At 39.4% G+C, this 12,312-nt stretch overlaps 1 protein-coding gene across 1 annotated transcript in view; it reads right to left on the reverse strand.

The window, feature by feature from the left end:
• Window positions 1-1,715: 1,715 nt before the first annotated feature.
• Window positions 1,716-12,312, reverse strand: part of LOC147701930 (myosin heavy chain, skeletal muscle, adult-like) — a 42,535-nt gene continuing 31,938 nt past the window's right edge. The window contains exons 31-41 of the mRNA XM_086930556.1: window positions 11,324-11,507; window positions 9,271-9,436; window positions 7,588-7,712; window positions 7,184-7,492; window positions 6,884-7,087; window positions 6,664-6,789; window positions 4,974-5,144; window positions 3,829-3,933; window positions 3,630-3,725; window positions 2,376-2,513; window positions 1,716-1,852 (exon numbers count right to left, since the gene is read on the reverse strand). Of these exons, the coding sequence (XP_086786682.1) occupies window positions 1,838-1,852; window positions 2,376-2,513; window positions 3,630-3,725; window positions 3,829-3,933; window positions 4,974-5,144; window positions 6,664-6,789; window positions 6,884-7,087; window positions 7,184-7,492; window positions 7,588-7,712; window positions 9,271-9,436; window positions 11,324-11,507 (1,639 nt within the window). The 3' untranslated portion in view covers window positions 1,716-1,837. The remainder of the gene's footprint in view (window positions 1,853-2,375; window positions 2,514-3,629; window positions 3,726-3,828; window positions 3,934-4,973; window positions 5,145-6,663; window positions 6,790-6,883; window positions 7,088-7,183; window positions 7,493-7,587; window positions 7,713-9,270; window positions 9,437-11,323; window positions 11,508-12,312) is intronic.

Here is a 12,312-nt window from a genome sequence, read left to right on the forward strand (position 1 = left end):
GTGGGTATTGAGGGGAAGGCTCTTCAATGGTTCCGCTCTTTCCTTTCGGACCGGTTTTTCAAAGTAGCCATTCCACCTGGCCAGTCCTCTTTCCACTCTCTGGGACTGGGAGTCCCTCAGGGCTCTGCCTTGAGCCCCACATTGTTCAACCTGTATGTGAAACCGCTGGCCGCTGTCGTCAGGCAATGTGGCCTTACCATGACATTGTATGCCGACGACACGCAGCTGGCGGTGACACTCAGTGGGGACCCTGAGGTGACTGCGCCCAGATTCCGCGCAGGACTTATAGCTGTGGCAAATTGGATGCGCAGTAACTGCTTACAGCTAAATGCTAAGAAAACCGAGGTCCTGATTTTAGGGAAGCAGGCGGAACTATGGGGAGATCAGTGGTGGCCTCCCGAATTGGGGGTGTCCCCCATCCCAGCGGCCGAAGTTAAGAACCTGGGGGTTTGGCTGGATCCTAACCTCTCTTTTACCAGCCACACAAAGAAGACAGCAGCTACCTGCTTTGGTATTCTGCGAGGACTGAGACCTGTCCTCAAATTCTTTGACCCTCCCACTCGGCAACTGGTGGTTCAGGCCTCTATCCTTTCCCGGCTGGACTACGGGAGTGCTCTGCTGCTTGGAGTTAATCAGGCTGAGGCTACTAGGCTTCAGAGGGTGCAGAACGCTGCTGCACGGGCCATTGTTGGTCTTCCGAGACGGTGTTCTGTCTCTACTGTCCTGACCTCCCTTCACTGGCTTCCGGTCAGACAGAGAATCAAATTTAAGGCTCTCTGTCTGACATTTAAGATTTTGAAGCTTTCCTCTCCTCCTGCCCTCGCGGGCCTTATCTCTCCCTATGTCCCCACGCGGTCTCTCAGGTCTGAATCTCACCATCTGGCGATTAAGCCTAGGTTCAGACTGAGTAGGATGGGAGGACGCTCCTTTCGTGTTTTGGCGGTTGAACTATGGAATTCGCTTCCTGTACATATTCGCGCCCTAAATAGCCTGACTCTTTTCAGACCCGCTATTAAAACCCACCTGTTTGCCTCTGCTAATTGATTCCCTTTCTTTTCAGCTCTGACCTGTTGTGTTGTGGTACTTGATCAGGCGCCAGGACGCCCCTTCGCTGGGGCAGCTGTGCGCCGAATAAAAGTTATTAACATAACATAACATAACATCTAGGGTGACAGTGAGGGACGGTAACATTGATACGCTATATATTTATGTATGTTTTAAGTGCTCTATACCAAAATAGCAAAGCTTCAACAGGTCCTGAAACCACAGAATTGCCATGTAGCCTCTTAGATATAAAACCTAATGCAAAACATGAAGAAATGTGATAGCATTAATCTTTTAAATAAAAAATATGCTTATTGTTTAGAACTGTGTTCTCTTCAAGGTTGTAAAATCGATTTTATTGCAGTACCTTGACAGTAGTGCAAATATATAAGTAAGTGAATGGTTTTGCCTTTGGTATTAGTTTGTATGTAATCTGTGTCCTTATTTCAGCTCTTCTTGGCTTAATGACTTTATAATCGTGTTTTATGTTTAGCTGATTATACCATAGATGCAGTGGGCTATGCAGAACTTAAACAGCCAGATTTACTCACATGTCACTGTACAATTCCCTTTACCACCCACTGAAAGACCTGCCATTTTTTGTAAACAAATTATCTGAACATTTGGTTATCTCCAGCCACATCCAAAAAATAACAGCAAAAAACAATGAATTATGAAATTTGCTTCACATTTATTACCCTTTACACTTGTGTGTACATGACAAGATTTACAGTATAAACACAAAGAAGTTCATATTCTATGCACTTCTTCCGCTTCTAACAGTCAGGCGTTCTCATTCTTCAGCTTTCTGGAATGCAAATAACAATACAATAGTTAAGAATGGTAAGCAACCATTTCAACAAAGAATAATAATGCTAAGTGATAAATAAATTCAATTAATAAGCAAGAACCCTTTTTAGATGGCATTTCTTCCCTCTTGTTATCAGAGGGTAGTGAAGGATGTGCAAAATGATAACTCAGCCATAATCTATGTCATTCTGCCCCTTACACCCCAAGCTCTGTGACAAGTGAAATGTATGATTTCTATTTATTATGGCAGCAGCATATGCAGATATGAAATCAAATACTAGTTTATACTAAGATTAGACAGATAAAGTGTAATATTCTGGATTCCATGCTCCCTGCGAAACAACCCTTGTGGCCCTTGGTGCTGGCATTGCCAGCGTATGCATGCTTCCTAAAGCATTGTCGATGGATTTATTAGTGCATGCACACCAGTTGAAGACAAAGCCGCTGTTCATGTGCAAGTCTTCCAGGCCACACTTACTTTATTCTCTAATTCAACAGAATGCCCAAAGCCCAGCTCTTACCTTGCCCATGCCAATGTCACGGCTTTTCACTCTCAGTTTGTTGACCTGAGACTCTGCAATGTCTGCGCGCTCTGCAGCCTCCTCCAGCTCATGCTGAGTCTTTCTGAATCTAGACAGGTGGGTGTTCGCCTGTTCCTCCTGAAACCGGTATAACACAGTGTTCTGTTAATGCAGTCTGAGTAAGTGTAACTCATTATCAGCTTAGAATGTTTCAGTGTATGACTTCCCGTTTACTCACTTGTTCCATCATTCAAATCTAAACAACATTGTGTGTAACAAAGAAGATGCCTGAGCACCTTAGAAGCTGTGAATGCAACTACATAACTGATCCTAGATTAACATATGTAGTAACACATCAACCCATATATGAGAACATACAATTACACTAGTTTCCTGCATCTTAGCTGATCAGACCCCACACACTTACTAGGGCGTAAACGTTTGCGTTGAAACTGGTCCGCTGCACATCTTTATAAAATTGTAAATTTCATAGTTTCAATTCTACTGTATGCCTCTAAATCACATTTACCATCAATGTTATAAATGAGTATGGTCAAGCTGAAAGGACGTATGGTCCCCTCTAAGAAAGTTAATTCCAGAATGTTCCAGTCTCTGCTATTGTCCTTCCTTTCTAGTCTTGATCCAGAATGGAACACCAGCGTGTTGGGCATATGTTAATAGGCTTTTTTTTTTACTGAGTTTTTATATAGCGCAAACTTGACCCGGTATCGGGTATCAGAATGCTTTACATAGCACTAGTTGCGTTAAATGTAAACACATTCATTGTGTTACACGAAGACACATTCATTTTATGTTAGGCATGGGGAGATTAAGTGATTTACCCAGAATCACAGGATGTTCAGCGTCATTGCTGAGACTCAAATCCGGTACCCCAGATTCGAGGTCGACCACCCTAGCCGTTAGGCCAACTGAGGCCAATTGAGGTTCAGCATTATTCTTTCTACAACTATCTAAGATTGTCTTTTCTACCCAGTGCTCTAGAAAAGGTTTCTCAGTGTATTATCAGATGACTCCTCTTAATACTAACACTGTTATGGGCAGTATGTGGTATAACTGGAATACGTACCTGCTGTCTCTTACTCACTTTGAAAAAATATATTTTCAAAATATTTGATTGAAATGATTGCAATAATCTCTCAACTGAAAAGAGGAATTGTGGTCTTACAAAGAGCTTGTTTAGGACGATACAATTCTATGTTATATAGTGAGTTGGAATTTGTATAAAGTACTTACAACATCCTCTACTTGTCTCTTGTATGCTTTCACCTTCAACTGCAACTTGTCCACCAAGTCCTGGAGCCTAAGGACATTCTTTTTATCCTCTTCAGACTGTAAATAAAAGCACAGTTTGTCATTCCAAGTGGGAAAATGACAACATTTTGTTGTTATTAATGCTCAACAAAGTTCCCAAAACCCAGTCCACCCTAGTTACCTGGTAGGTGACCTCCTTGAGGCGCCTCTCATACTTGCGCATTCCCTTAATGGCTTCTACTCCACGCTTCTGTTCTGCCTCAAGTTCATTCTCCAGTTCATGCACCTGAAAGATGATTTTTTTTGTGAAATTACTATTTCATTTAGTGCTCTTGAACAGTTCTTTTGCTTTGACATATTTTCAACATTTTATTCTAGTCATCTTTCTTGTTAACATCTGACCAACTTGTCGGGACTGGTTATCTGTTTAATCATATCTTTGACAAGTTTTACATGACTAAACCTATCTTCTTGAGCTGTATGGCAATGTCTATGCATGGCACTTTGCATTCACTAGCTAGAGGCCTTATGAGAACAGTTAATAAAAACGTTTGTCTATATTTATGAGTTTACTCCATTATTTTATGCTAATTTTCAAATATTTTGAAATGTTCAATCTTAAGAAGACGTGATAGGTACAGCTACTGAGGATTACTTATATGCATCAGAATGAGTAAATGTAGCAGATGTACATTTACACATATATTAGGTACCCGCTATTTACGGCTCACATTTTCCTTGTTGCCCACTCACCCTAAGAAAATACTTTTTCTCCAGTGAGAAACCCATTTCTTGCCCACCCCGGGGTGTACATCTCATCAATTGACACACTGACTGCAGATTTACCCTTGTCCTTGACAAGAATAATAGTAAGTCATATTTAGACAGTTAATGTACCAAATGCCTGTCATGTTTTCCCCACTTTTGAATCCATCAACACCCACTCTCTGCTCCTGTGAGGACATTTACTCATGCCATTTAATGTGCGTGTAATTTCATTTGTGAGTGCAAATGCACATTCTGTGAAAAACAGCCATGAATTTACAGTCAACCCCCTCAAAGTATTATAGGGAAGACTTACTTTCACTCTGCCTTGGTTATATTTTGATTAAGCCAACATTTCTACTTCTATTGATAGTTTAAATATGTTTGTGATAATGTTGTACAGATATTGATAAAGTTGTAAAGAGATTGTGTAAGTATTACTCGTATGTGTATAGAATAAATATTTTGATGAGGAGACATTGAAAAGACTGAAGGATCAAGTGGTGCCCCAAACTGAGTAAGTATTGTGCTATTAATTGCATTTGCATCAGAGGTCCATACCCTGGCTTCCAGTTTCTGAAGCGCCTTCTTGCCACCCTTCAACGCCAGCTGCTCAGCCTCATCCAGGCGGTGCTGCAGGTCCTTCACTGTCTGATCCAAGTTCTTTTTCATCCTCTCAAGGTGGGAACTTGTGTCCTGTTCCTTCTTCAGCTCCTCAGCCATCATGGCTGCCTGTGCATGGAAAGCAAAAGCCATAATAAGCAGGTGCCACCTCTTTTGTGATACAGGTTTCAATCAAAAATGAAGTGTGCAGTACACAATTTCATTATGCACATTTGATGTTAAGCTACTTGCTTTAACTCTTAAGTATTGAGAAGTAGATGGAAGTGAAAGAGTGAACAGTTTACCCAACTGGCAAGTAGAGTTCGGGATAGTATCTTTATTGAGATGATTTAGACTATCATTAGCAAAAATATTGTCTGATAGGAATATCATCTACAAAAGTATCAAGCCATTGTCTGTGGATTTTCCATTATTTCCAATTGGCTAATATTTTTATACACAATATATAAGAAACAATGTTTCTGTCAAATTGTATTTTAGTTGCGATATTCTGGTACCTTAAGAGTATTTTAGATGGAATCATTTTAGCAAAGCCTGCAGGAATATCAGCAGTGACCATGAGTACATCTACTGCACTAGCTCTGAGACAGTGAAGCTGAGAGTGTGTTTCGGCTGCATTAAAACCCATTCATAATATGTTATGCCTGAGTGGGGATAATATTGAACACATCTTATACACAGCAATGAACTTACAACTATCTTTCAATAGCCTTTTGCGTAAAACTGTGATGTCACTGCAATGCCCTGGCAAGGCTTGACTAAAGCACACCGCTGTGGCCAAGAGTCATCATTCTTTGCTCAGAGGAAAGAGGAGTAGGCCTTACTCCTCAGTCCTTCCTGAAGGAATGCTCTCTTTACTGAGGGTTTTCCAGAAAGCCAGATGCAAATGACAAAAGAGGAGCTCAGAGAAATAACGGCTTTCTTCTTTTGCTACCTCATCTGGTCATCTTTATAATTCTGCCTACACTTGGGATTTTTCAAACTTTTACACTTAAAACGCACCTTAGGAAAGTGTAATCAATAAAGTGAAGATGAATCAGTGTAAGTACAATGAACCCATCTGCCTTGATATTGCAATGGAGACTAGGAACTCACTGGTAGAAAAGTCTGGTGTGGCCCGTAATGCTGCTATAGTACTGTCGCTGAAAGACATCATGTTTTTCCAAACTGTACATTGGGTATGTACTGTGATTATTACCTGAGAAGGCACTTTCAGTATAATGTTTCCACCTGGATGTCTGCTACGATGCCTAATTTGTTAAAGGATAGGGGCCATGCTAAACGTTTTGTTCAGAAGTTGACACCCTCCTTTATCAAATGTCAAGGATGCCACATCCCTCTGCCCATATCTGTCACACTTCTTGACTCTTTTCTCATCCTTGCTTTCTATGTCCATGATTTCTATCTTTCTCTTCCTTTCCGCCTTTAACCCGAGGCTATATCAAGCACTGCTCTGCTGAAAATAAACTTCTCTGCACATTTAAAGTTGATAACCTGGTAAAGGCAGGTGCCCTACTTGAATTAAGTTTACTTTAAGAGCTTCCCCGGCAATGCATTTCCAAGAATAAAAAACAAATACTGATATCCCAATTGAATTACAATTTTACTAAGGACAACAAGTACTTACATCTGTGATTGCCTTTTTCGCCTTTTCTTCTGCATTTCTAGCCTCCTGGATGCTTTCGTCTACTTCACTCTGTAGCTGAGAAATATCCGTCTCCATCTTCTTCTTCGTATTGATGAGACTAGTGTTCTGTGGAATTAAAGGTGTCACCGTCAATTGAAGCGGTAATATTAAAGTAAAACGCATGAGCAAACATGTTCGCACTGAGAAACTTTCAGTATACCTGAGTGTGCAGCAGCTGCACCCGCTCAGTGACATCGAGAAGTTCATGTTCAGCTACTTTGCGGCCACGCTCCGTCTGTTCCAGAGCAGCTCTCATCTCCTCAATTTCTGCAGCCATCAGGTTGCTTCTTCGCTCAACCATAGCCACCTGTTCTTTCAAATCTTCATTGCTTCGAAGAGCATCATCCAGGTGAATTTGGGCATCCTTTTTGGAATGGAAGAAACAGAGTGTGATTTGCCATCTATTGACAGTTGGTAATACAGCTCGGAAAAAGTAAAGACAGCCAATTGGATCATTTACCTTGAGTTGCCCTTGCACATTCCTAAGCTGTTTCTGTGCTTCAGCTGCCTGGCGGTTGGCATGTCCCAACTGGATTTCCATCTCATTGAGATCTCCTTCCATCTTCTTCTTTAGCCTGAGGGCATCATTCCTGCTCCTGATCTCAGATTCAAGGGTGCTTTGTAGGGATTCCATGGCCCTCTGGCTATTCCGCTTGATTTGATCGATTTCCTCGTCTTTCTCTGCAATCTTTCTATCAATCTCAGATTTCACCTGGTTCAGCTCAAGTTGGACACGCAGGATTTTAGCTTCTTCATGTTCTAAGGATGCCTGAAAACATTAAGAAGTATTGCAGCACTTAAATTAATCTCTACATAAAAACATAAATAGTTTTGGCCAGTATGGCTTTAACTGTATGTACTTGCCTCGGCTTCTTCCAAAGCAGATTGGAGTTCGGATTTCTCTTGTTCAGTTTGTTTCTTAGCTTTTTCCAGTTCGTGAATACTTTTGCTACCTTCAGCAATTTGTTCGGTTAGGTCAGATATCTCCTCTATAAATGTGAAAAACAATGTGTTGTTGTATCTGGCATGTCATTATTAAAATTGGCCATTCGGTACATAGTATGGAGAACTAATTACACAATATATTATTAAGATCAACAGTTGCGATTTGTTAGTAATATATGCTAGAAAATCATGAGTATTCCAGTTATTTGAAGTCTATAGAAGACAAAAATGTTTTCTTCTCTACAGCCACCTTGAAATATCATGACAATATAAGAATATTAACGTTTATAAGCTGAATACCTAATTTTTGAAAAAAATTATGCTCATCATGATGATACAGCACCCCAACCTTATAACTTCTTCTCAGTGCAGTTTTTCAACCCGCTTCACCTCACTGAAGTGCTGGAGACTGCTTCTAAAACTACCACGCGTAACAATCATAATGTGCACAGCATTCCACTTAAAGATAAATACACTACCTTTGTGACGTATATGAACCCATATTTCCACTTGCAATACAAAAAATGCATAATCCACAGTGGCTTCCTTCTAAGGCTGCTTTCTAATACCATTATAAAACATCTGCCGTACCCTACACTACATCTAATATTACTGCACTCAGCTCTCTCAAAGTACATGAGTTGTCTTTTAATGCTTCAAACTCCTATTGTTATCATGTACATAAGAGTCAATATTCAAAAAAATAGAGCACCAGTCTTATAGTTTTACAACCCAGTCTGAGTCTATCAGACCAAATATTCATAAACGGTATGCTATCCTATTAGGGGATATACCAAGTTGACTTTACAATATAGATCCACATTCTATAAGAGGCTGTGCCATTCGATCCTTATACTATAAAAGCGCTCTACATTAGGCGCCACCATATAGTCATCAGGATGATGTCATTATGAGGAGGCTAGAGCAGCCCACTGTAATGATGTGCATGATGATCTCAATGAGGTCAGAACACCTTACCCCATTGACACTACCGACATAATAACCCTGTCACAAGACAAGACCAAACCACAAAGACCTGTGACTAGCATACATGGTCTCTTTATGCTTTGGTACCATTTCCAGTGGTACAGAGCTCTGCAAAGCAGTGACATCACTACCAGTAAAAGGGTATGTGCAACACAAAGCACAAATCATGACAAATATCTGCATTGGTATGTCAGAGCTTCAGCGTTATAAACTGTGAATGAACCATTCTGAAGAAAAGTGCAACATTCAGCAGGCACAAGTATTAACAGCATAGTTTATTAAGTAGGGAATAGCATCAGAAACGTCCCATCCATAATGGCAGTCAGCAGATAACTTACTGACCACATTCTACAGCCCTGTAACATTCTAAGCAAGCATTCTACATTTTACAACCCACATGTACTAACCGAGGATACCACACTTTCATTTCAAGTATGTTTGTAACCCCTATATGAGTAGACAATCTGTATTATACCAAACAACCCAAATAGGATGAGGAAAAGTCTGAAATAGTACTGAAACGTATTTGGGCACTTAGCTTTAAAAACGTTACATCTATAAAATATGTATTTATGCCTACAAAGCAAGGACACCCTGGCTGAATTCAGTACTTACGCTGAAGGTTTTTATTTTCTCTCTTGAGAGTCTCCAGCTGGTCCAAGGATTCCTCATAGGCATTCTTCGTTTTGAACAGTTCTGTGCTCAAGGACCGCGTCTCTTTCAGAGAGGCTTCAAGTTCAGCCTGGGCTTCATCATGCTTTTGTTTCCATTCTGCCAGGACCTATGGAATCATACCACTTACAAGTTAGAACACATGTTAATCTTCCATTACAGTTGAATCTTAACAGAGATTCTCTCAGAATATCTGTTTTCTCTCAGACCAAAAGTCAAATAATTATTCTATTTTTTACCCAAATCACCTAAATGCCATCTGTGTGCTCCTGAGCTCTCCGAAACGTTTTGCTTCTATTGTGTATACAACATTGTATGTCAGGTTACAACATATTTTGCCTCCACTGATATCTTTTTAGAATTGGGCAGGAGGGCCTGATTTGTTTTTTCATTACAGCGAAAAACCGGTGTATGGGTTGACTGCCTTCAAGGTCTAGATGTCAGAAGGAGCCACCACTCAACAATCCTCATATTCTCTCAAGAGTTTTTAATATTGTGTCATAGGCCAGTCCCATGAAGTCACCCTTCCAGTTGTTATTGGTACAATACCTTCTCTCATATTGGGCGTGAATACAGCATTTTTGTTTTGAAACTGCATGTGCTGGAGTGAATATTTACTCTGGCAAACAGTGGTAAATAGCCAAGTGTGCCAAGAGTGCAATGGGGTTACCTAAATTAGCATTCCTAAATGTTGAAGAATAAGGTGTCCACTAGAATTACCTTTCAGTTTATGGGAATGAGTGTCTTAAGATGTATTTTTTTAAAAATCATTTTTATTAAGTATTCCAGTTAAACAAACTACCCCCTCTCTCCACCCCCAACACTCCTCAGACAGTACATACACATTAAAGGAGAGCGACAGAACATACAAAAAAAACAAGATTTTCATATTGCGTAGGAAATCTTGACAAAACCATTTAAGGTACATTTCAGGTACATCCAGAACAAACATACACAATAAAGAATATCTTCATGTATATTTCCTCAATAATAATTTCCTAATAGTGTGTACTATAACTAGTTAAAAACTGGATAGAAGCCTAGCCACTCCCATTTTGTTCCCGCATCCACTTGACCAGTGGGTCCCATATTTTCAAGCCCTTTTTGAGTTAAGCACGTCCTTTCTTTCTATATATAGCTGTTTCTAGACTATATATCGCTAGAAATGTGGCGCGCCATTGTTGAAATCCTGGTGGGATCGGAAATGTGTGTGTTAAGACTTATTTCTAATGCATTTAGTAAAGCACTACATTATTTGAAACATTTATAAAATGTGGTACTCTCTTCCCTCAGTAAGAGCACATGGATAGTTCCTTGTTTCAGATATGTTGTTAAGAAGCGGGGTGATTTCTTGTTTAGATGTCCACTTTTGTTGACAGCAAGACTTCAGATCCTCTCCTCTGAAACTTCTTTACCCTTCTAGCTTTCTGTTGGTGGTGTAAGTATTAACTGTTTTACAAGAATCCACAACCTGCATTCTGTATTCTTGCCATCTGGTATTCTTAAATATGTCCATCTTGAAGTCTAAAGTTAGGGCAATGAACATTATGGGTCTGTTGGTCCCTTTTGGAGGTAAAGCCAGAATAGCTTATTAGTTTTAATGTTGCATGATGAGGTAGAAGTTGGTGCTTATTTACAATTAAGCCCTGAACATCTTCTTCAATTACATAGCAAACTCTGGATTATGACATATTAGGATCTGATTTGTAAACTAAAATGTAAATTACATTTTTCTGGTTTGCATAAAGGAAAATAAGCTGGGGGGTGTTTATCCAAATAACAGTTCAATATTGGACCTTCCCTTATTGCAAAGAAGAGAATTTGAAACGTTGTGTTTTTAACTAACAAACAGAAAAATATGTTTCCCACCTTAAACAATGTATTCACAGAAAATAACTTTTTCTTATAGATTTTCCTAAATACACTGTGTTAAAGTTTTTGAGGAATTCAGTAATGTATAATTGTAAAACATTCCACAAAGGTTTTCCCATATTACCTTATCAAAGTTCTTCTGCTTCTTGTCAAGAGCTGCACATGCTGCGTTTGACCTCTCTACGTCAATCATAAGATCTTCAACTTCACCCTGAAGTCTCTGTTTTGTCTTTTCCAATGAGGCACATTTAGAATTAACTGCTTCAATTAGTTCTTCTGCATCCTGTAGACGCTGGGCAAGCTTCTTCCTAATGTGGATAAGAAGATATGGACTGTAGTCTTGTGCATTTGTTTCTTGATTTGTATACATAAATCCCCTAAATCACCAAGTTATTTCAAAACAGTGACAGGTTCACATTTTAAAAATAAATGTGAAGTATTGGGTTCTAGACTGACGGCTACCAAATCATTAAAGGCATAAGACCTACATAGGGAGTTGTTGGGATTTTAATATCAGAGTTTATTTTATAGATTTTCTGAGAGTATTTCACGGATTAAGCTCATTTCTTAAATTTTTGCATTTTAGTGATAAATTTTAACATTTTCAGGTTACAAAAATAAGTTTTTCAACCGTCAGAAATGGTGCCTGTCCTCAATGGGTCTTATGTGTTTGTTGACATAAATATCTTTCAATAAATCAACTTAATGTCTAAAAAGGCTGATGTGACACCTGCGCTGTCCAGACTTCAGAAGTTCCTTTGCAGAACAAATAGCTCTTATGATTGAGAACAATATCTTAAATATAATGCTTTAAAGCATCCCAAGAAGAAATGTTAAAGCCAGGACTGAAATAGCCATTTATTATATCCAGAATCATAAATGTAAGTAACTGTCATAAGTTTTACTAGGGTCACACATCTTTGCTCAAGTCAAGAACATTTTACTTATGTTTAACTCTTGCATGCCATAATCCAGTGATACACAAGACATTACTAGACATACATAAAACATATTTGTTCGAATATGGGCCCTGAAAATAAAGTCTGTTAACATTGGATCCAAATCAAAAAGACTTTCTATGAAGCAAATAATAAACGCCCTGTTCGTCTCTGG

This window comes from Lissotriton vulgaris, chromosome 7 (assembly GCF_964263255.1).
Source record: "Lissotriton vulgaris chromosome 7, aLisVul1.2, whole genome shotgun sequence".
Lineage (NCBI taxonomy): Eukaryota > Metazoa > Chordata > Amphibia > Caudata > Salamandridae > Lissotriton > Lissotriton vulgaris.